At 50.6% G+C, this 24,485-nt stretch overlaps 2 protein-coding genes across 9 annotated transcripts in view; one reads left to right on the forward strand and one right to left on the reverse strand.

The window, feature by feature from the left end:
• CASZ1 (castor zinc finger 1) overlaps positions 1-14,156 on the forward strand; it is a 131,115-nt gene extending 116,959 nt beyond the window's left edge. For 4 of the 5 annotated variants that reach the window (XM_073316925.1, XM_073316928.1, XM_073316929.1 and 1 more), the window contains 3 exons: positions 1,195-1,343; positions 1,789-2,023; positions 8,354-14,156. In XM_073316925.1, the coding sequence (XP_073173026.1) occupies positions 1,195-1,343; positions 1,789-2,023; positions 8,354-9,594 (1,625 nt within the window). In that variant the 3' untranslated portion in view covers positions 9,595-14,156. Of the gene's footprint in view, positions 1-1,194; positions 1,344-1,788; positions 2,024-3,748; positions 4,185-8,353 lie in introns of those variants that run through there. The other variant, XM_073316930.1, reaches the window with a different exon arrangement.
• PEX14 (peroxisomal biogenesis factor 14) overlaps positions 1-24,485 on the reverse strand; it is a 161,698-nt gene that overhangs the window by 20,842 nt on the left and 116,371 nt on the right. For all 4 annotated transcript variants that reach the window (XM_073316932.1, XM_073316933.1, XM_073316931.1 and 1 more), the window contains one exon: positions 14,768-14,932. The gene's annotated coding sequence lies outside the window, so the exon portion shown is untranslated. The remainder of the gene's footprint in view (positions 1-14,767; positions 14,933-24,485) is intronic.

The following is a 24,485-nucleotide window of genomic DNA, read 5'->3' on the forward strand; positions in this document are numbered from 1 at the left end:
ACATAAAGCACCATCTCCGCCTTAAAGACAGGGCGAATGATTCAGGAGCTGTTTGGCAATGCCATGCCTACTATGTGTGTGGGCACGTACATGTAGGTATGTCTTTCCACATGACTGTAAATGAGTGTCTGTGTATGTTTCCATATAGGCATGTCTGTCGATGTGGGCAGCTAGATGTGTTCCTGCATCTGTATGCAAGTGTGTCTTTTGTTCTGTAGGTCTGTGTTGTGTGTACAGCAAGTGCCTCTGTATGCCTGTGTTGAGGTTTGTGAGTGTGTTTACATCAGGTGCGCAGCTGTAGGTCTCTGTCAGTGTGTAGACATGCCTATGGTTTTACTGCAGCAAGCTATACTTCAGCTACAGGATGTGGTCTGGGGATTGTCTGGTAATCAGCCACACAGATTCATAGTGATTTGCATGAGGCAGAATCCAGCATTTTCCCATAAAAAAAACAATAATGGGGCTGTTTAACTGAGTCTCCTTGTCTGTCTAGAGGCAGGTCCAGCATGCCAGAATCCGTGTAAGCCGTTTCCATTACCCTCGGCCTGGTACCAGCCCCTACGTCACCAAACCAGGAGTAGCAACAAACACTTCCTGGCTTCTCCACATTTGGCCTGGGACCATGCACTGGTCAGAGCTGGAAGGTTGGGGATGGGACAGAGGAGCCTCACAGCCCAGGGTGTTAAAGGGATTATCATTCTGCTTCCAGAGCACACAGATCAAAAGGAGCTGGCTGTTTCCAACATGGAACAATCCCTGATATTATTCTTACCTTCTACTTCAATTGTAAGCTCCTTGGGGCAGGGTCTGTCTTTTTGTTCTGCGTTTGTACACCACCTAGCACAATGGGGTCCTGGTCTAGGATTGGGATCTCTAGGTGCTGGCAAAATGCAAATAATCAACATTAATCATATGTTTCCCCCTTGTTCCCTCTGTCACAAGAGGGATGGGGGTGGTACTCTGTGGCTCAGGGCCACTTCCTGTGTCTAAATCAACCACATCCTTTCTCCCCATTACTCAGCTTGGGAAGGATTTCATTTTGGGTCTGGGGCTGTCATTGAAGAATCCACAGAGCACTCCAGATAATCAGGATTCAGTATGGCAGCAGTCTGGCGCTACCTCCAGTGTGTGCTGATACAACCCTTTCTCTTGCTATTTTAATGTACCAGATTTGTATCGGTTTTGTGTCTGCAGGTTGCAAGTATAACCAGGTGAACAGCCATTTCCACTGCATTCGAGAGGGCTGCCAGTTTTCCTTCCTACTCAAGCACCAAATGACGTCCCACGCCAGGAAGCACATGAGGAGAATGCTGGGGAAAAACTTTGACCGAGTTCCCACACAGGTGAATCCACTGGTTATTTAAGCAGCAGATACGTATGTAGTGATGCACCTTCAATTGCTCACTGCAGAGAGGCCCTGGGCTGAGCGCTGCTAGGTCCCCTCCCTGCAGCACTACAGCCAAGACTCACGCGCCTAATCTCTGAATGCCCCACACTCCACCTAGAGTGCAAAACGTCACACCCCCAACCTCTAAGTGTAGTAGGATACACACCTCAGGGCACCGGTGCCAGTGTACATACTCCCATCTCAATGCATAAGAATCCACATACCAGGATCCTGGTGCCAAGATTACCACTCCCAGCCTCAGTGCCGTAGGATCCACTTGCCAACATGTTCCAACTATCCCTGAAGAACAATGTCAGAGAAAACTGAACGTGTAAACAGATGGCTTTGGTCTTGACATCTTGCTTTTGGTGTGAAAAGTCCGTCTTAATTTCTTGCTGCAGGTTATTGGCCACACTTCAAGAAATGAAAATCTCCCCCATGTTGGCAGCATGGCACCCAGCCCAGCTTCATCAGGAACCCCAGCTTCCTTTCAGGGACCCCAAAGCATGATGGACATTGAAACAGATGAGTACATGGATTACACTGGCTGTAGCCCCGGGGGCATCTCCTCTGAATCCTCCAATATGGACCGCAGCTGCTCCAGCACTCCAGTGGGCAACGAAAGCACATCAGCAGGTAAGGGGCAGCAGGGGAGAAATAGATTTGCAGGTCTCTGCTGCCAAGAGCCCTAAACTCACAACCAGAGGCCAAGGAGAAACTGTGCCTTCTGACACATTGTGTCAGCCCCTGGTTCAACAGAGAATTGCCTTACGCTAGCCTAGCTCCCCTCCATCATTCACAGAGAGGGAGCCATTTCCACATAGTTCTGGGCTGTCCCTTAACTCCTGACATTCCCTTCTTTTTCTGCCTCTGAAGAGGTTTTTGTCCTATCTTTCGGAGCTGGACCGGTTTGAATAATTGAATTGCTCAATATCTGTACCAGAGCCATCGAGTCATTAGGACTGTAAAGTTAATTTCCCTTGCTGTTCTGCTTCCTGCCTTCCCCCAGTATCTTTTGTGTTACACTGTGCCACATCTAGAAGTCAGAGGTTTCCCTGCACTCCTGATGCTCAATAAACTGGACAACAGAGACCTCCTGGCTTCACTCTTTCAGGAAGTGATGTGTAAGTAAATGAGAACCTCTGCCATCACTTTCTCAGGAAGTGACCTATAAAAGCAGCTCCTCTCCCCTTACAAGTTGTGATGCAGAAAAGAAAACCTCTAACGTCACTACCTCCTTATCAGAGCGATGCACAGAGGAGATCCCCTGGTGTCATGTCTGCTTTATGCATCCCTTCCTAAAAGAGAACTCTAACATCCCTTCCTGTTTTGAGGATTGAGATTTGACCCTGCCTAACTTCTGTAAATTATGGGATTCTCTCTTCAGCAGGCAGATACAGAACTCATCTCTAATACCCTGTAGCAGTAAGTAAGGCTCCCTTAATTGTCCTTACCTCTGGCTGCCTGTTAGTATTCCAGGAAAGCTTTCTGTGAACTCTCCCCAGGGCTGCTTGTCTCTGAGTCTCTTTATAACATTTATTGTCTTTTGGGACCTTAGTTTCAGACCTATTTTTTTCCTACCTTGCCTTCCAACACTGATTAAATGAAAAATCAGGTGACAACCTGAGCCCAGCATTTCCCTGCCCAGGGGGTTCAGCTCAGACCTCAGGGCTGTGGGGTGGATGTTCATCTCCGTTACTTTTAAACAGCAGTAGGAAATGAGTAATGAATGATGCCCACTGACACTGGGTGGAGGCAAGACTAAGGAAGATGTCCTGACCTCTCACGTCACAGGGGCACTAACACAACCTCTGCACGCTACCCTGACATAAACATTCCACGAGAACGACAGCTGCACGTAGTGCTAAAGCTCCTCCAGAGGGTTTGGAGGGGCAGTAGCTCCCAGGATTCTCTATTAACTAACTGCACCGTCAGAGCCATCAGTCACACCTCCCGGAAAACAACCCACTGACTAATAACCATGTTATGAGTGAATCCGAAAGCCTCTGGGATAACACCCTGCAACAGAGTCCTCTCAGCAGCAGGCCGGTGCACGCTGGTGCCACGTGGATGAACAGACAGGCTAAGAAGGGAGGAATTTCTTTTTGGAAGCCAGGTGGCTCCACCCCCTGCAATTAAGGCCACTCCTTGTTTTCTGTGGTGACAACCATTCCCCCTGCTGCTGCTGCTGTCAGTCACGCATCTTCCATCTCCTCTCTGTTACAGTTCTGTTTTGTACGTGTGTGAATGTATTTTCCATTTTCATCATATTGCTTCCACTCTTGGGTTCTCATTTCGGTTCTTTTGTTTTTCCTTTTTGTTTTTTTTTTTCTGCTATTTTTTTCTCTCCACATTCTCCAGGCTGCCTGGTTCCTCCTCCTCCTCCTACTGCTGCCGATGATGCTATCCACAGTGCACCACAACCTCCACCTTTCTCACAAGCCTTGCTCAGGTCTCCCCTTCCTTCCCTCCCCTACCTCTTCTCTCCATCTTGTCTCTCATACTCTCTGCTCAGTGCCACTCTTGGATCCAGCAGGGGCATTGTCATGCCTGCCACCAGCACACCTGGTTTCTCGCCCATCATTGCCACTCCAACTCCAGTAAAAAGTGACGTTCCCCTAGTTCAGGATGCAGCAGGTAATTCTTATATGCTTTATCTCTCAGTGACAGCTCCCCCTGCCCATAGTCTCTTCCCACCCCTGAGCTCTGTTAAGTCATAAATGGAAAAGACATCACTATCTCTCTCTCTGTCTTGTTTAACTCTGTCCAAGGGCTCCCCCCTACACACACATCCCCTCCCTTCCACTGATGGGATAATAATGTCATGCTGTAAAGATGCCCAAGGAAGGTATCTGAAAGCACAGTAAATCACTGTGAAAAATTCTCATGACCAGAAGCAATTCCTCATCAATCCCAACCCAAATCCAACAGCAACATTTGTAAATAAACCTGCCGTTTTTGAGCCGCCTCCTCCTCCTGTTAGGTGTCCAAAATGCAACATGTTGACCACATCGCATAACAGGACTTGGAGACTGGTTTAGAGCTCTTTGGCCATCCAGTCTAGTAGCTCCCAACCCTTGCTGCACATCAGTACAGGTCATTCCAATGTGCACCATAGAACTTGGGACTGGCTTTCTCTATCGCATGTTTTGGGGTCTCATGGGCACAGGTGATGCCACTGACATGATGCATCTCAGTGATCTCTGTTGCACCCACAGTTATTTACATCCACCAATTACAGCTGCAGAAAGTAAGGCTGGTTTTCAAACACCTCAGGCCCTCAGTGTTTCCTACATGACAGAGCTCAGGGACATCACAGACAGGGGCGTTTTATACCAGTTGAGAATGGCTTTTCAGGGCGTGCTCAGTTTTGCCCTCTTTTCCCAGCCTGGCTCCTTCTCAGTTACTTGGAAGCATATTTGTGCTGGCAAAGTTATGTTTTTAAAAAGACCCACAGCTCAGAAACCTGAGCTATCCTCTCCCTCTGCTAGCTAGGCACAGTGTAAGCATGCAGAGGTGTGAAACTCCCCAACAGTGGTCATTGCCCTGCCCAGAGCTTCATGGGGATTTTGACTGCTTAAGTGGGATTTAAATTACGCCTTCACTTGTGGTGGCCCTCTGTAGAGGGAGTGTGGTCCAACAGACAGACAGTCACAAAACTGAACTCTTCTGACAGGCAAATCAGATCACCTCATTCTGTCTCAGTTTCCTCATCTGTAAAATGAGGATAATAATACTTTTTAAAGTATTCTGATGCCGATAGGTGAAAAGTACTGTATAAAATCATCTTCTGCTGACAGCATAGGCTGACTATAAACTACTTACAGTTGAGACCTGCTTCGGCCTAAATTTGTTGAGGCATGTTTGTCTCTAATTAGTTATTAGGGAATGAGCACTGTCTAGTGGTTAGAGCAGGAGACATAGAATCACGACTGCTGGGTGGTTCTCCATCTTCACCCACCCTACGGAAGGAAGTTGAACTAGGTTAATTAAATATGTGATTTTAAACAGCTTTAGTTAAACTGATACAAAAGGTAAACACTTAGTTTAAGATGAGCTGAAATAAACCTGGCTTAACCAAACTGATTCAAAATTGTCATAAGCTAAACCAAAACAAGCCACTCTCACATCAAAGTATGTGTCCATACTGGAGGGGGGCATGGGGATCTTGCACTGGTTTAACTAAACATGCATTTCAGTGAGGACAAGGCATCAGTGTCCTTGGGCAAGTAATTTAACCTCTCTGTGCCTCACCTAGCTCATCAGTATTATGGGAATAATGATACTTACCTACCTCTTAAAGACAGTGGGAGACTCAATTAGTTACTATGTATACAGTGCTAGGGATTATTCAGTAATGTACACACCTCTTTAAAACCATTAGTGGTTTAATACTTCTTTGTAATATAGATACATGGGGCCGCATTATCTGCTGACTTACACTGGCTTTACCCCAATGCAATTCCATGACTTCTATGTTGCTGTTATTAGTTATCGTTTGTTTTACAGTGGCAGCTAGAGACCTCAAAGGAGATCAAGGTCCCATTATGCTAGGTGCTGTATACACCCAGCAAGAAACGGTCCCTGCCCAAAGAGTTTGCACTCGAAATAGAGAAAGAGGGTGAGAGAAAGGGAAACTAGCAGAAGATTTGGGAACTGAGGCAGAGAGATTACATGGTTTGCCCACGGTCACACAGTGAATCTGACAGCACCAGGAATTGAACTCAGGTCTCCCAAATTGCCATCCAGTGCCTTAACCCCAAACTACGGAATTACTCCTGGTTAATCACAATGTAAATAAGATCTAGAATCAGGCCCAGTAACTAGACTCTTGCAATCTTTTTCTTCCTCTCCAAAATAGGAGTGTAGCAAGGAACTGGCCTGGAGATCAGTGTCCTGTACCAGGACATGAGTGCAGCCTGCAGAGCACCCCTGCACCTTGCCACCTATAAGCACAGATTTGTGTCTGAAAATAAAGTGTGATTTGGGGGACCTGGACCATAATGGGATAGGGATTCTGTAACCTTGAATTCACTGGTTTGAATCTGGTTGAGCTTAATAGTGATGAAGAGTTATTATCTCTCTGGCGGCTGTTTAGAGGTGCAGATTAAATCAGTGTAAGGGGGCTTAGCCCAGTTCCTAGTGAACATCACTAAGACAGCCTTCACTGTGAATTGCCTCCTTTGTTGCCAGTGTCACCAGAGACACCATGCATACTGAATGGGCAAGTGAGACTTCTGTCCTCTGCCTCTCTCTCCTAGGCATGGGCTCACTCTAGAGGGATGTTGGCATTGTACTGGGGGGAGTACTCTGGGGGGAGTTTGGCCTACTGCCATCCATGCCGTCCCTGCTTGGTGGAGAGTTTGAACTCTTCTATCTCCAAGGTTTTCAGTCTGGTGCTGTTCCTCAGTATTCAGTGTTTCTCACCATTTTGGAGACTCCATTTGATAAGCACCATCCTAGCTTCAAGGGGCATCATCTAAGGCCCTCCCATGGCTGACACGGGAAAACCAACATCTGCCACCTTGAGTACATGCTTACAGTCAGCAAAAGAACTTTAAAGCATTCAAACAAATGGTCGAGTGTGTCTTCAGACTCCTAGAGCAGGATGCAAACTGCTTTGGTGCTGGGACCCAGACACTCATGACACAGACCATGCCTCTTTTCAACAGGATGGCAGCCCCAGCATGCAGCTAAGGAAGGCCCGTTTTAATGGGAAACTGTAATTTCCAGTGAAATTCACCATTTTGCACCTGGTGAGAGAGTCTTCTTGCCTCCCCGAGTCCTGCTCTGAGCACACTGGATCTGGAGCTAGGGGTTTTTCGTCTTCCTCTGCAGCATGGGGTACCGGTCACTGCCAAGTGCAAATGGTGGATTCTCTGTAACTTTAAGTCTTTAAACCATGATTTGAGGATGTCAGTAACTCAGTCAAAGGCTAGGGGTCTATTACAGAAGTGGGTGGGTGAAGTTCTGTGGCCTGCGATATGCAGGAGGTCAGATTAGATGATCATGACTGTAAAGTCTCTGAGTCTATGATTTGACCTGAGGAATAACCAGTGGGCAGAAGAGGAAGGAAATGTGGATGTGGTCAAATTCTTGGTATCAGGTTCAGTCCTCTGGGACTCCGGCACCTATCTCCAAGGATGGGAAACTGATATTGGTCCCTTCGTGGCAAGCGGGTTGATTGTTGAGGCTCAAGGAAAGGCTTTAAAAGTGGGATTTTTCTCTTGGAGCCCAATGGATAGTCATTTGAGAATTACCCCTACTGAACATCTGTCTGTGTGTGCTCATCAGTGTAATATTTAGGCTGATTCTGGCCAAAGTGCATCCTGCTTCTAAAAATCCCCCCTTGCAGTTTTAATTAGATGCGGTGAGTCTTCTCCACTTCCTGTCCTAAATAGCTGTGCCCGATTAAACAGCAGTGAGGGAAAAGGATGCTGTGTGTAGTTTATAAAGCACTTGGGGATTGTTTGGGGTGAAAGGAGCAATCAAAGATCAATGAAAGTGCCACATTCCGTGGACTGGGATGAGCTTATTCCTGGGGAAGGAGGACTAGAAATAAAGTGACAGGAGAGGCTGGGAGATTTTTGACCCTGACAAGAAGCAACAGCTGATGCTTGGACATTATCACGTCTACAAGAGTGGCAACTATAAGGATTTCCTGGTGCCAAGCAACACAAATAGCATGGAGGTAGAGTGTGTCAGGAAATCAGGTTGACTACTGCCACAGTATTGAATGAGCACTAATCGGCACACCTTCCTCAGCCCCTGTCCAGGATACAAGGCTGGTCAGGTGACTTACTGGGCTGGGGGCTGCTTCCCCTGCAGCATCGTGCATTGTCCACGGGTCGTAGGTAGAATACGGGGTATGATCCAACCTGGCAATTACCATGTTGGTTACAGGAGGTGATAGGAGTTCCTGCTGCCCCTCTATGAGTAACACCACTTTCCTCTTCCTATTCCCAGGGAACACCATCACCATGCCAACTGCCTCGGGGGCCAAAAAGCGCTTCTGGATCATTGAGGATATGTCTCCATTTGGCAAGCGCCGCAAGACAGCCTCCTCGCGCAAGATGCTGGATGAGGGGATGATGCTGGAGGGTTTCCGGCGCTACGATCTCTACGAGGACTGCAAGGACACCAACTGCCAGTTCTCTCTCAAGGTCACCCACTACCACTGCACCCGGGAGAACTGCGGCTACAAGTTCTGCGGCCGAACCCACATGTACAAGCATGCCCAGCATCACGACCGCGTCGACAACCTGGTGCTGGACGACTTCAAGCGCTTCAAGTCCTCGCTGAGCTGCAACTTCCCCGACTGCCAGTTCTCCGGCAACAGCACGCACTTCCACTGCCTGCGCTGTGGCTTTCGCTGCACCGACAGCACCAAGGTGACCGCCCACCGCAAGCACCACGGCAAGCAGGACGTCATCAGTGCTGCCGGCTTCTGCCAGTTCAGCTCCAGTGTGGACTGCGAGGTGCCGGACTGCAAGTACAAGCTCAAGTGCTCCCACTTCCACTGCACCTACCCCGGCTGCAAACATACTGTGGTGGGCATGTCACAGATGGACTCACACAAGCGCAAGCATGAGAAACAGGAGCGGGGGGAGCTGCCAGCCATCTCTCCCGGCCCTGAGGGCCTCCATCACTCCACCCTGGAGTATGACATCCAGAACTCTTCCGTAAACCTGGACAGCTCCCTCAACCTCAGCACTGATGCCAACAGCTCCCTCTTCTTCCTGCAGAATGCAGCTGGCGTGGGCCTCAGTGACTCCTTGGACCTCAGCAAGAAGCTACCGGAGGCTGCTGCTGGCCCATCACCCAGCAGAGCAGGGACAAGCCCTCACGAGAGCAGGGTGATGGTATCCAACTCCGGCGATGTGGAGGATGAAGACGACTCATCCCAAGATGAGGACGAGGAGGAGGAGATAAATGAGGAAGAGGATGATGATGAAGAGGATGACGATGATGACGACGAGGAGGAGGAGGAAGAGGAGGAGGAAGACCTGAACACAGACTCTGAAGAGTCACTCCCCGACCCTGAGGGCCTGGCCACTAAAGAGGATGGGGAAACAGGGGAGGCCTCTACTTCCATAGACCATGGCGATGCTTCCAGGCCTCTGGGTGAGCCAAACCCAGACTTCACATCAGCCCCCACCCCTGCCCTGACCCCAGCCCACACCCTTGCACCGGCAGCTTCTCCTTAACCTTAGAGACAGCAGCAGGTTTGGTTTTGCTCTTAAATGAAATTATTAAGAGGACCCCTTATGAGGCGAGAACAAAGCACCGGGACGGAAAGCGACAAAACGAACTCCACACCGCACGCATGAGGCCCCACGGGACCGACAGGACAGACATGGTCGCATGGGGCCAGCGCACCATCACTTCATTCTGCGGATGACAGAAGACAGGGCAGGACGCAGAGACACGAAACCCTTCTAGATGGACACTAGCTCTGAGGGTGACATCTGCTCTCCTTTCCTCCCCCTATTGTGGGGCGTGTGCCCAGTCTCGGGACCCCTTCTTTTGGGGTGGGCTTTTCCCCCCTCTTTTATTTCTGGATTTTATTTTTCCATGGTTTTAGTTGTATGATACTAATAATAATCTCCACTCCTCGGAAGGGGGGTGTGGGGATGGCAGGTGATGAATTTTAGAATTATATGGGTTTTTTTAAGTGCGTGTAAGGAACTGGTGGCACAAAGGCAACTAGCTAAGCCTTTACCAGTGGGGGCGGGGAGGTCTTTTTCTTTTTTCCAGCATTAAATAAATGGGAGAGACTGATGCACCAGACAGCAAGGGTGGGAGGGGGTATTTATTGTCTTACAAACGAGGAAGCATTAATGAATCAGTGGGGCTGGGAATGGAACACTTCTCTGTTCTTCCAGATCCTCTTTATTATTATTAATAATAATAATTTTTAAATGCTATTTATATTGTTAAGCTTCCCTTTGTCTAGAACTGTCGGAACAGCTGTAGGTCACCTCCCCCAGCTCCTGCTGATCTCCTGGTAGTGATCTAGCTGCAGCCATGGTAGGGAAGGTCACCATATGGCGGTTAAAGGGTCTGTCACTCACACTGGAGGACTGGGGTTTAACCCCCACTCCCATCCCCAGGTGCTACCCTTTTTTCTCCAGATTTAGGCTCTTTCTTTTTGGTGCTTCAGAGACAGTACCCCTGTCTCAGGCAGGCTGTGAATGGAGGCAAGAGTAGAAGGTGAGATTAGCATCCTTTGCCTTGGTGCAGCTGGAGGGGAAGCACTCCTGCTGCTGGAAGAGCAATGCCTTGCTAAATGCTACTTGCCCTCTGACGCAGGGCAATTGAATTTTTTAAATGATGAGCAAGCAGAGTATCTTCAGTGTTTTCCTCCTCAAGGTGAGGGTGGGCAAGTAGATTCTGTGCAAAGGCTAATGAATTTCCCGAAGGGGAGAGAGAGCATAGCCACCACCCACACAGAAAGGGTGGGGAGGATTAATGCAGACACTGGGCCAACTTGGCTCTCTCCTCAGATGCTGGATAGAGAGCTATTGCTTGCTCAGGTCCTGTACCCAAATACCCTTGTCTGCTGTCAGCCACTCCTGTGGCACGGCGAGCAGTGGAACCTGAGGGCACGGCTACCTGCACTGCAGCAGGGTGTCAAGCCTACTCCACATGGGCGAATGGCACCAAGGCCTGCAGCACAGTTTATGCAGTGCCTGCAGGCAGCACCATGGTAGTTGGACAGACCTACAGCACTCAAATGGTTACAAGCTCTCCCGCTGTTCTCTTCCCCCAACCCTGCCAGTAAAGAGTTTACACACACACACTACAGGAGACTATCCAGCATTCTCACAGATGACAGTTTCTGTTTGACCCCCAAGTCCTGAGACAGAGAGCTTGTCTACACATGTGCACTGGCCCCAGAAGGACTAAAGGTGTGAATGAAGCTTGATGTAGTGATTTCGGTGCCAGTGTGTAGACCAACTGGGCATTTTGCTCCCTTGTGTCTAAGACTTTGCCCTTGTTTATTTTGTTCTGTTTTAATTATTTTTTCTAATAACAAACCCCCTAAGCCCAAGGAATCCCTGTCATTCATTTCTACCCTACACAGAAAGAGGCCTCAAGCAGTTTGGGTTGTTTTCTTATTATTTTCCTAAGGAGCCAGCGTGGATCTGGGTCTGAATGATAGACAAGCTCCTCAGCTGTTTAAATGCAGGGAGATGTTTGGATAATGCTTAAAAAGGAAAGGGGGGGGAGAGAAAAAGGAAAAAAATAACAAAAAAAGGATTGTACAGTATTTTTCCTTTAAAGGTTATTATATATAGAACAAAGAGAAACAATGCCTGCCAGAGGGAGACGGGCCTGCCTTCTGGATAGCCCCTTAGAGCCTAGATTTGGTTACTTGTGTGCAATTTTTTTTTTCCTCTTTCAGGGTTGGGGTTTTTTTTTTGTTTGTTTGTTTTTAGCATTTATTGGTAGGGGGCAGCAAAGGGGGGAGGGGCCTTAACCTCATAGTTTGAGGCTGTCTTCATACTCCTAGCACTGACTGGAGCTGCACGATTCCGAATTTTAACTTGAATTTTGTAGACAAACAAATGGCTGTTGTGAAAAGAAGTTTGTAGTTTAATTTAATATGGTGGGGGCGGTGGTTTGCTAGCGGTTATTTGTGTGGCTTCTATTTTTCATATGGTTTTATTTTTGTTTGTTACTCTTCCCCGCCCCCCACCCCGCTTCTTGTTTTCTAGTACAGTCCTCCCCTATTATTCCCCACACACACCAATATAAGGAAGCTAGCTTCCTCAGTGAGTACAGAGAGGGATGTGGGGCATGTTGTCCCAGAGGCAGGATGGGTTAGATTGGCTGTACTTAGAGCATTTAGCCGCAGGTTTTATACTGTGTTGCCCTTGTCCAAGCACTTACCTACTAGCGTGATGGGTGCTATAGAAAACCCTCTAGTCCTAACATGGCTCCAAATCTGCAAATACACACAGCAGTGCTTAATTTGCACCATTGACGTCAATGGTGTTTTGCCATTTACTTCAACGGGACTGCAAGCTTAGAACTCCATACAGTCATAAGGGTGTTCAGGATTGGGGGGGCCCTGGAAGGGGTAAGGTAATGGAGATGGATAGCTCCCTGCAGCTAGTGGTTGCTATGCAGGACAGCTAGGAGCCTGCATCTTCAGTTTTGCCTCCCCGTGTTCAGATCTCACCAGCCTCCACTGACTGAATCCTATAAGGTGGCAGCTGAAAGCAGCTGTGTAGGGCAGAGGTCTGAGAAGAGAACCACCACTCCCTCCCCCACTCTCAACCCCACAGTGCCTCAAGCAAGAGCTGCGTTTATGACTCATCCCTGCCCCCCCCCCCCATCCATCTCTGACCCATACATCAAACCCTCTTCTGACCTTAGACAGTTCTTATTTTCAGGAGCTGGCACTGGGAAAGGACAGGCTGGTACCAGACTCAGCCCGCCCAACAAGGGCCTGATCTGGCAACACGCTGAACTCCCCCCATAGCACTCACTGAGAGTGCCCACCACCTCAAGATGGGGCCTCAGGTTGACCCGCACTGCTCAATCTGCCTATCCCTGATTGCATTTCCTTTATTTTCTTTCTTTCCAACTGAAAACTCAAGATGGGTTAAAACCAACAAGTCTTTTTTGCCACATAAAGACCCTGATTCAGGAAAGCCTTTAAGCATAGCAAATAAATTGCGTGGTTATTTTAATGAGACATAAACATGGGCTTCTAGTTAAGCATTTCCTTAAGGGAGTTGCTGAACAGGGATGGATTTAAGTGCGTTCCTGAACTGAGGTCATGTACAGTACACAGGACTCCAGTTCAGCAAGTGGTGTATGACTTTAAGCACTGGAGTCAGTGGGGCTGCTCACATGATGAAATTTAGGCATGTGTTTAAAATAGCTTGCTGACCTGAGGACCAGGGAGTTCAACTGACTGACTTAGGAGCGGGAGAGACAAGACCGAATTAGTCTGTTCAAAACAAAATAAAAACAAACACACAAACAAAGCCCTTGAGACAAACCCTCCCAATTCTGCCACCATTCGCTGCTGAAGAGAGAAAAACAAGCAACTAGGCCATTCTAGACACACACTCAACTGGATTAATGTCTGTGTAGAAGAAATTTTATTAAAAAACAAAAAACAAAAAAAAGTTTAAAAAAACTTTTTTTCAATGTAGCAAAAAAAACAAAAAAAAAAATCCCCAAGATTTAAAAAAAAAAAGGGAGGGAGAATTTTAGCCTTTTGTAATATCCATATTGCACACTAGGACTATAAGCCATTGCTAGCTCATTTTGAATTTTAAATGTGTAATTTTGTTTTGTTTTGTTGTTGTTTTATTTTTATTTCCGGGGGGGAGGGGAATTAATGCTTGAACCACCAATGCTCTTTTTAATGTTTTATAAATATGTATGTGTATATATATAAATATAAAAACAATATGTATGCACATATATATGTGTGTGTGTATATATCTATATGTATATACATATATATAGATATATAGATAGATATATATAGGTTTTGAGACAAAAAAAAATGCAGAAAGTGAAAAGAAAATAAACCACCCTAAACAGGACGGTGTGCTCTGATTTACTTGAATCTGGTCTCTTCGGCACCTGCATTATTAAGAACTGAATATTTTTCCACTTGAATTTAGTGCTATTAGAAATTTAATATATGTGTTTTATTTATTTGATTTTTTTTTTTTTTTTGCATGACTGATGCAAGGTTTGACATTTTCACTCAATAAAAACTGGAAAAAAAACCAACCAACCAAACAAATGACGAAGTTGCCTTATTCATTGGGTTTATTGGTCTCTGGCTTGTTTATTTTTAAGGATCTCAAAGGTTTCTGACTGGTTGTGGTTTCTTAAGGCCCCCATCCCAGGGCTGCCACCAGTGCCAGGGCAAAGCCTCTCTATTAACCAGCCACGATTATATGATTGGCACCTGAGTGATGTTTTCATCTGGACTCAAAAGAGTTGAGGGGATGAGCCCTACTGACGATGCCCCCCAGCTCCTGCAAACATTTAAGCACATGAGTAATTTTACTCAGAGTATTCACTGGGGCTACTCACATGTGTAAAGTGTATCCATGTGTGTTCAGTGTTGTTTGCAGGATTGAGGTATGTCTACGCACCATAAACTGTGTACAGACTAGCCTACCCAAGTGAGAACAGGGACCTCCTGGAGTCATGAGATTGAGATGGTGTTGGGGAAAGGCAAGCACCTTTGCTGGAAGGCTACACAAGCTAGCTTCTATAAACTGCAGTGTTAAAGCCCTGTGCCATGGTCGGGCTAGTAAAGAACCCCGTTCCAGGCAGGGCAACCAACAAACAGGCAGAAGAGAGCCCAAGTCCATTCTGGCATAAATTGCTATTTACCTGGTTTTTAGCAGGGATCTGCCCACATCATGCTGCATATCTGTAGGCTGGCGTGACTGCCACCTGCGATTAGATGCACAGGCTGTTGGCTTTGGGCAGCGCTGGAATGCCCTGCCCAAGTGTGACGCGGCACCGAGCAGCAGATCCTGCAGTGCTGAGTGCTGGCTGGAGAAACAGATACTAGATTAGCGAGAGCCCCAGTGGGTGTGCAATACAGCTTGCTCATGCGCCACTGCTGGTCCCCAAACAAGAATTATTCCAGGCCTGCCCACTTGGAGAGAGGGATGTGCCATCCTTTCACCTCAGCTCACATCCACACTGTCTAATAAAGCTGTCCCCTGTTCAGCCTGTGTCTATAGATCTGCTGTACCTAGGCAAAGGAGCTTCCGCTGAATTGACATGTTGTCTACATGTCTCAACCATGCACAGTGAAACCTGCCTTAAATGGCCACCCTCAGGCCCAACACAAATCCACCTGCCTGCCAAGCAGGGCTGGGACTGATTGTCCTCAAAGCACAGACGGCCCCCAGACACTGAAGGCAGGCGCTTGACTCTCACAGCATTCATCACCTTGCAGCCTTGTTCCTCAGCCCTGGCAGCGCCAGGTGAGATGCTCCTACAGACAGGCCTGGCCCAGAACCTTGCGGCTGGGCTAACCATTTCCGAGTCCCTCCCACCACGGTCCGAGCAGCTCATGTCACTCAAAGAAAGCAAAAAGAAAGACGCCCCGCTCCCCTGCCTTGCCCCTCCCCTCAGCTGCCCCTGGCAAGGTGTCTATTTGTGCCATGTTACCCTCTCTGCCACCCATCAACGGGAGCCCAGAAGCAGCAGCGCAGAGCCTGCCAAACGTTGCTGCCTTGGCAGCTGTCGCCTCCTTGTTAGCAGAGGGGATTAAGACTCCTCTCTCTTTCAAAGCCCCCTGGTTGCTCCGCTTCTGCTCCCAGCCATCCTGTTTTCAGATGTCATTATCCGAACACGCTCCTAAGCCGCCCTCGGAGCACAGAGGTTTGTTCACGCTGGAGCTCTGCCCGCAGCACGTGGGACGTTTCCAACAGGCAGGCAGCGCGCACACACACACACGCAGCTGGGAGGCTCGCGTTGGGACTTGCCTGCTCTTTGTGAGGCTCTCATTGCACTTAAATAAAAGAGTGAGTAATTTATGGGAGACAAAGCAAGTTCAACAAATGAAAGCCATTGCTGCCACACTCCCTTCAGGCCCTCCCCACTAGAGATAGGGCCTGCCAGGCTCTGGGGCCTGACACCTACAGCCTTCGGTGCGTTTCAGCACACACATGCACTGAACTGTGCGTATACACACAGAGGCCCAAATGCACAACACAAACTCAGGGATGCACTGCCTTTCCCTTTCCAAACAAGTTCACTGCCCTTCACCTGCCTGAAAGTAAATAAAGAGCATGCAGAGTAACTGAGGACACACTAATGGGGACAAGTGGGGGCCCCTTCACCATGAGGGCCAGCAAGAGAGAAATCAAGAGGTCAGGTATCAGTGTTAGCTTGAAACGGGGTACTGGACAGTGTGGCGGTACAAGACGCCGACATTTCCTTTAGCTACAGGCCAACCCCAGCCTCTGTCTCAACAGGGAAAGTAAAAAGTGTATTAGGAAAATGGTGCTTTTAGTTGTGCCTCTCCTGATGCCCCAGAATTACTAAGTCTGAGCTACAAGAATCTCTGATTTTTCTCATCAGGTACCTCTCCAGCTCAATCACCAAAAGCCAGAACCAACACTCGACCCAGCAAGGGCCACAGAGAGCCAGAAACCCAGGGAGTGAGCTAGGCAAGCAGTCACTGCTGCAGCTGGCAGAGAGCGATTAGCCACACCCTAAGGTGTGCAGAGCCATGGCTAGTGCCCGGAGAGATGCTCCTCACAGCTTGATCACCTGAGTAGAAAATGCAGTAAAACATGTTGGTTTTACATTGGTGAGGCCTCATCTGGAGTACTGTGTCCAGTTTTGGGCCCCACACTACAAGAAGGATGTGGATAAATTGGAGAGAGTCCAGCAAAGGGCAACAAAAATGATTAGGGGTCTAGAACACATGACTTATGAGGAGAGGCTGAGGGAGCTGGGATTGTTTAGCCTGCAGAAGAGAAGAATGAGGGGGGATTTGATAGCTGCTTTCAACTACCTGAAAGGGGGTTCCAAAGAGGATGGTTCTAGACTGTTCTCAATGGTAGCAGATGACAGAACGAGGAGTAATGGTCTCAAGTTGCAGTGGGGGAGGTTTAGATTGGATATTAGGAAAAACTTTTTCACTAAGAGGGTGGTGAAACACTGGAATGCGTTACCTAGGGAGGTGGTAGAATCTCCTTCCTTAGAGGTTCTTAAGGTCAGGCTTGACAAAGCCCTGGCTGGGATGATTTAACTGGGAATTGGTCCTGCTTCGAGCAGGGGGTTGGACTAGATGACCTTCAAGGGTCCCTTCCAACCCTGATATTCTATGATTCTATGATTCTATGTTTTATTCTGGGAGGTAATTAGCTCTGGCGGCACAATGCCTCCTACACCCAAATGGAGGCAAATTCAAGACTTTTGTAACTTCTTGGGAAAAGGGAGAAGCAGCCATCTGGGCTTCAAACAGAGCACAGTCTGCCCCAGCCTTGGACAATCACGCAGAAGCACCATGGGACTTCCAAGGCGCAGTGCACTTAAGGGAGGCCCAGTGACTTGCTGTAGACGAATCATCTTCAATTCCATAAGCCAGGCCGTCAACCGTCTTGAGAACCAAATCTGAATTGGTCCAGTCACAGCTGTGCAGGGCCCAGGCCTGGAACAGCGGGGTAGGGTCTCTAGTCAGAAATGTGGGGCATCAGTAAAGCTGGGTGGGGAGCCCAGAAGTGGAATAGCTGGGGGAGCAGTAGGTGAGGCATGAAGCACTGAGCAAGCTTCCGCCATAAACCTCCAGGCTCCTACTATTCAGGACAAAGAACAGAGTATCTCCCACAGGAGGGCAGGGATGGGGCCTGCTTGCCTCCTTGAAGGACAATGAAGAGTGACTCTAGGATGGCCTCCTGCTTGCACCATGGCCAGGGCAAGAGCTGCTCTTTCCCTCGGCAAGCTGGACACCAGAGATGGGGCAGACATAAGAGAGAAATGAATGGAGCCAGTTCCCTCCATGCTCTGGCACTGCCCTTCCCACTCAGCCTTGGGCTGGAGGCCAGCTGCTGCCACCTGACCCCTCCCCTCCCAACCATGCTACACCATGGGATTTATCTCCAAAGCTCTAGAAAAGAAGATTTTCATAGGGCACAATTATTGCGGGACCTCAGGGAGGATGAGAGTGGGGAGTCTGGGGTAATAATGCAAAATATCCCAGAGAGAGAGAGATTTGTAAGTGTCAGGTAAGAGAAAGAAAGGGGGGTTAAGATCAAACAGAAACAATAAGCTCAGAGTTTCACAATCAGGCTCTCAAATCCCCTGCACATTTTTGCATAAGCATTTCCCAGAGGTAAGATTTTACACGTGACACAAAGTGCACCAGTTGCTTGCTCTGCACTTTCCATCTATGCCCCTGATTTACACTCCCAAACCCAACGCTCTCACACACAAAAGCTCACGTCAACCACCTGCAGGCGCCATTTTGAAAGCTCAGGGGAGGCCCCTTTGAAAAGGAAGCTCTTGGGGTAGCAAACGAGTGCTTGCCTCACCATGGAGCGGAGGGAACTTGAGGCAGGAGCTTTACAAAATGACGGTAAAATCTCATTTCTTCTCCTATGAGAACATAAACTTTAAAGCTGTAGCTGAAAGTCCCTGAGGAGTTTGTACCACTCCAAATGACAGGCATCCAGACTGCAGGGATGTTATGAGAGTTTCATATCAGAAAAACTCTTTTTTTGTACAGATAAGGGTGAAACTTGCGGGCTAAGCCTAGAAAGAGTGAGAGTGTGCACATGTGTGTGTACACTACTGAATGTGTATATAAGTCTGGGCATTTGTGTATACATATAGTATGGAAGGGGGTCTCTGTGTGTATGCAAGTCTGCGTCTAAGTTTGTATGCATGTGAAACCATGTGCACACACATATGTACATACAGTACACAGGGCTTGTTGTGCCAACTTCAGAAATGGCCTGTGAGCGTGCCTGCAGTGCGTATGGGCAAGCAAGTGTGAGTGTGACACAGACCAGGCTTGTGTAAGGGAGGGTGCGTGTGAGAGAGAGGAGGTCTGGGTGTGTATGTGCACACAACAGAAAGGTGAGTGAGGGTGATTTTGAGTCTGTGTATTGTGGACACAAGTGTGTCAAAACACAACAGTCTGGCAGGAAACCCTAGCTTTCCCTCTCCGTCTCCTGACCTGACCTAGCTGTGCTGGAGCCCGGAAGCTGACAATAACTAACTCTGTAGGGGGGAGAATCCCTGGGGGGTGGGGGAGAAGGCAGGGGTTGTCTGAAAAACACTTGTTGGGGTGGTGGCTAGGATGGGGGGTCAGGGCCCCTCCACACAGGCTCTGGGGCAAGAATGGGGCTGAGATACAGTCTCTTTTCCTTTAGGGCTCCCAACTCTGCAGTCCATTTGCTGTGAAGAGCTTTGTTCTCTCCTGGGGCTGTTTTTTCACCTTACCCTAGTGGTGACTGGGTGATCTCTATCCCTGGGCTCTGCCCTGGCTCGTGGAGCATCTCCGTGGCAGAGGTAGCTTAGCTTGGCCAATGGGGTGGCTTCCCTCCTTCCTTTTGCTCTTTTTTGGCAGGGAAAATTTTAAACAAACAAATGAAGAAACACTGAAGATTTAAGTAAACAGCCAAAGATTTATCTGACAGGCCAGCTAAGCAGCCTTTCCCTGGCCCAGACCCTCCCCTTCCCACTAGCCACTACTTACTGGGGCAGTCTGGGGAGATGCTTTTCACTCTGTCTGGGAAACCAGGCCCCAACAGCATTTACTCTCAGCCCCAGCTGCCACAGGCAGGAACCCACCACCCAGGAGCTCACACCAGCACCACCTTGGGCAGGGCTCCCAGCAAGGGGCTCATTACCATCATTACCATGACCTGGGGGCTTTGAGTGGCCTCACACCCACTTTGTAATGACCTTAAACAATCACATGTGGGGGGCACTAAAGGTAAAAGAAGGACTCTAAATAACCCAGAAAGCCTCGCAAAGCAGGACACCAGCTCCACTTGCGCCACTGGAGAGACACAGACGTAGGGGACAGTAGGAATGAGAGGAACTGCTATTAGACTGACTAAATCCTGGTATGGAGCAAGAGAGTGGGAGTAACCTTCCTCCATATAGCTCCGCTCGAGTACCTCACCCACATCCACCCCTGCTCTCCCGGAGCCAGGCCCCCAACTCAGCGCCGCTCGAGTACCTCACCCACACCCACCCCTGCTCTCCCGGTGCCAGGCCCCTAACTCAGCGCCTCTCGAGTACCTCACCCACATCCACCCCTGCTCTCCCGGTGCCAGGACCCTAACTCAGCGCCACTCGAGTACCTCACCCACATCCACCCCTGCTCTCCCGGAGTCAGGCCCCTAACTCAGCGCCACTCGAGTACCTCACCCACATCCACCCCTGCTCTCCCGGAGCCAGGCCCCCAACTCAGCGCCGCTCGAGTACCTCACCCACATCCACCCCTGCTCTCCCGGAGTCAGGCCCCTAACTCAGCGCCACTCGAGTACCTCACCCACATCCACCCCTGCTCTCCTGGTTCCAGGCCCCTAACTCAGCGCCACTCGAGTACCTCACCCACATCCACCCCTGCTCTCCCGGAGCCAGGCCCCTAACTCAGCGCCACTCGAGTACCTCACCCACACCCACCCCTGCTCTCCCGGTGCTAGGCCCCTAACTCAGCGCCGCTCGTGTACCTCACCCACATCCACCCCTGCTCTCCCGGTGCTAGGCCCCTAACTCAGCGCCGCTCGTGTACCTCACCCACATCCACCCCTGCTCTCCCGGAGCCAGGCCCCTAACTCAGCGCCTCTCGAGTACCCCTCACCCACACCCAACCCTGCTCTCCCGGTGCTAGGCCCCTAACTCAGCGCCGCTCGTGTACCTCACCCACATCCACCCCTGCTCTCCCGGTGCCAGGCCCCTAACTCAGCGCCACTCGAGTACCTCACCCACACCCACCCCTGCTCTCCCGGTGCCAGGCCCCTAACTCAGCGCCTCTCGAGTACCCCTCACCCACACCCACCCCTGCTCTCCCGGTGCTAGGCCCCTAACTCAGCGCCGCTCGTGTACCTCACCCACATCCACCCCTGCTCTCCCGGAGCCAGGCCCCCAACTCAGCGCCGCTCGAGTACCTCACCCACACCCACCCCTGCTCTCCCGGTGCCAGGCCCCTAACTCAGCGCCTCTCGAGTACCTCACCCACATCCACCCCTGCTCTCCCGGTGCCAGGCCCCTAACTCAGCGCCACTCGAGTACCTCACCCACATCCACCCCTGCTCTCCCGGAGTCAGGCCCCTAACTCAGCGCCACTCGAGTACCTCACCCACATCCACCCCTGCTCTCCCGGAGCCAGGCCCCCAACTCAGCGCCGCTCGAGTACCTCACCCACATCCACCCCTGCTCTCCCGGAGTCAGGCCCCTAACTCAGCACCACTCGAGTACCTCACCCACATCTACCCCTGCTCTCCTGGTTCCAGGCCCCTAACTCAGCGCCACTCGAGTACCTCACCCACATCCACCCCTGCTCTCCCGGAGCCAGGCCCCTAACTCAGCGCCACTCGAGTACCTCACCCACACCCACCCCTGCTCTCCCGGTGCTAGGCCCCTAACTCAGCGCCGCTCGTGTACCTCACCCACATCCACCCCTGCTCTCCCGGTGCTAGGCCCCTAACTCAGCGCCGCTCGTGTACCTCACCCACATCCACCCCTGCTCTCCCGGAGCCAGGCCCCTAACTCAGCGCCTCTCGAGTACCCCTCACCCACACCCACCCCTGCTCTCCCGGTGCTAGGCCCCTAACTCAGCGCCGCTCGTGTACCTCACCCACATCCACCCCTGCTCTCCCGGTGCCAGGCCCCTAACTCAGCGCCTCTCGAGTACCCCTCACCCACACCCACCCCTGCTCTCCCGGTGCTAGGCCCCTAACTCAGCGCCGCTCGTGTACCTCACCCACATCCACCCCTGCTCTCCCGGTGCCAGGCCCCCAACTCAGCGCCGCTCGAGTACCTCACCCACATCCACCCCTGCTCTCCCGGTGCCAGGCCCCTAACTCAGCGCCACTCGAGTACCTCACCCACATCCACCCCTGCTCTCCCGGTGCCAGGCCCCTAACTCAGCGCCACTCGAGTACCTCACCCACATCCACCCCTGCTCTCCCGGTGCCAGGCCCCTAACTCAGCGCCACTCGAGTACCTCACCCACATCCACCCCTGCTCTCCCGGAGTCAGGCCCCTAACTCAGCGCCACTCGAGTACCTCACCCACATCCACCCCTGCTCTCCTGGTTCCAGGCCCCTAACTCAGCGCCACTCGAGTACCTCACCCACATCCACCCCTGCTCTCCCGGAGCCAGGCCCCTAACTCAGCGCCACTCGAGTACCTCACCCACACCCACCCCTGCTCTCCCGGTGCTAGGCCCCTAACTCAGCGCCGCTCGTGTACCTCACCCACATCCACCCCTGCTCTCCCGGTGCTAGGCCCCTAACTCAGCGCCGCTCGTGTACCTCACCCACATCCACCCCTGCTCTCCCGGAGCCAGGCCCCTAACTCAGCGCCTCTCGAGTACCCCTCACCCACACCCACCCCTGCTCTCCCGGTGCTAGGCCCCTAACTCAGCGCCGCTCATGTACCTCACCCACATCCACCCCTGCTCTCCCGGTGCCAGGCCCCTAACTCAGCGCCACTCGAGTACCTCACCCACATCCACCCCTGCTCTCCCGGTGCCAGGCCCCTAACTCAGCGCCTCTCGAGTACCTCACCCACATCCACCCCTGCTCTCCTGGTTCCAGGCCCCTAACTCAGCGCCACTCGAGTACCTCACCCACATCCACCCCTGCTCTCCCGGTGCCAGGCCCCTAACTCAGCGCCACTCGAGTACCTCACCCACACCCACCCCTGCTCTCCCGGTGCCAGGCCCCTAACTCCACTCTAAACGAGTACCTCACCCACATCCACCTGTATTCGCCCAGTGACGGCCCCCAACTCAGCTTCAGACAAGTACCTCACCCATATCCATCCCTGCTCTCCCGCTGCCAGGCCCCCAACTCAGCTCCACACAAGTACCTCACCCACATCCACCCGTATTCTCTCAGTGACAGCCCCCAACTCAGCTCCACACAAGTACCTCACTAACATCCGGTGCGAGGCCCCTAGCACAGGTCTGCCAGGCACTTCACTTGTAGCACCCACTCCCACTGTGAGCAGGTTATAGTCAAACCCCCATAGGCCACACTGACCAGGCTGAGTGCTCAACTCAGACCTGGGGCATTGGCAGAAGCAGAATTTTTGGCTGTCCCACATGCAGCACCTGGGCTTGTGAGGTTTCCTCAGGATTGTCTCGCCGTGGGGCAGCGCAGTGGTACGGCTGGGATTGGGGAGGGAAGTGAACCCACTGCCCCAAGAGGAAGGTACCTGAGCTGCATCCCTGACAATGCAAGACTACTGCCACTTCCTGGAGTCCCCCAGGCTGCAGATTTGCTGTGAGAGCAGCAAAGGAGAGGACAGTCTATGCCATTAATCCATGTGTTTTACACACGCGATTGAACTCAGCCTATCTACCCGCACAAAGCAGGCAGCTTTACCCCAAGCTGGTCTGGTTTATAGCTGAAGAAACTGAGGCAAAAGGGGTTGTTTACACAACTTGAGGCCCACACACTCCTAATCTAACCACTAGACTGTACTCTCCCCCACCCTCCCAAGAAACAGAAGGGGATAAAAGTTGTTAGGGAACCACAAGCTCCTCTCGTTACCAGAGCTCACTGTTCACTCCTAGGATGAATGCGGGAGCGAGGGCAGAAAGAGCCCATGTACCACGTACACTGCTGGGCTGGGGAAGGGAAAGGAGAACACAGGAGCAAGCTGGTGAACAGGCAGTGGGGGCGGGGGACACCTGTTGGTGATGGTGTAACGGGGGCAGGAGAGCAGAGCTGACAGCAGGCCCTAAACCAGGGCTTGTCTATAGGTGAAAGTTGCACCAGGTTACCTCACCTTATTCTCTGTGTGGTCAAACATACTTCAGCTTAAACCACTTTAAGCAGAACCGAAATAAACCTGGTTTAAACTGAAGTGAGAGTGTCCACACAGGGATTTGCAACAATTTAACTAAATCGGTTTAAAAAACCATTAAAGTTAAATTAGTGCTATTTTCTCTTGTAGACAAGGCCTTGGATACTAGCTTACAGCACCACGGAATAAAGCGTTACATTTCTGAATGTTGGACGAAGAGAAAGAGACAAACAGAGCAGAGAAAGAGACAGATGGACTGACTGACCAACAGAGAGATGTTGTACAAGACAGGCACAGTGACAAGAGACTGAGAGGCTTGCAAAGTCACAGATAGACAGACAAGTATACACAAAGAGAAACGTGCAGCAAGCATGCCAGTTGTACTTCTAGAGGCACCCAGTGAGCCAATCACCTGGCCTGTCAATCACAATCCTACTGAAAAGTAGGGGCTTTCTCTAAACCAGTTAAGAAAATATAAATCCCATCTCTTCTTTCTCTCTAATCCCCCCAGACGCATTCACGCCACACCCGTGTCACACCAGATCCCCCATTCTCTGGAATCCAGGGGGATGAAAGACCATTAAGGGTTAAA

This window comes from Lepidochelys kempii, chromosome 18 (genome assembly GCF_965140265.1).
Source record: "Lepidochelys kempii isolate rLepKem1 chromosome 18, rLepKem1.hap2, whole genome shotgun sequence".
Classification (NCBI taxonomy): Eukaryota; Metazoa; Chordata; order Testudines; family Cheloniidae; genus Lepidochelys; species Lepidochelys kempii.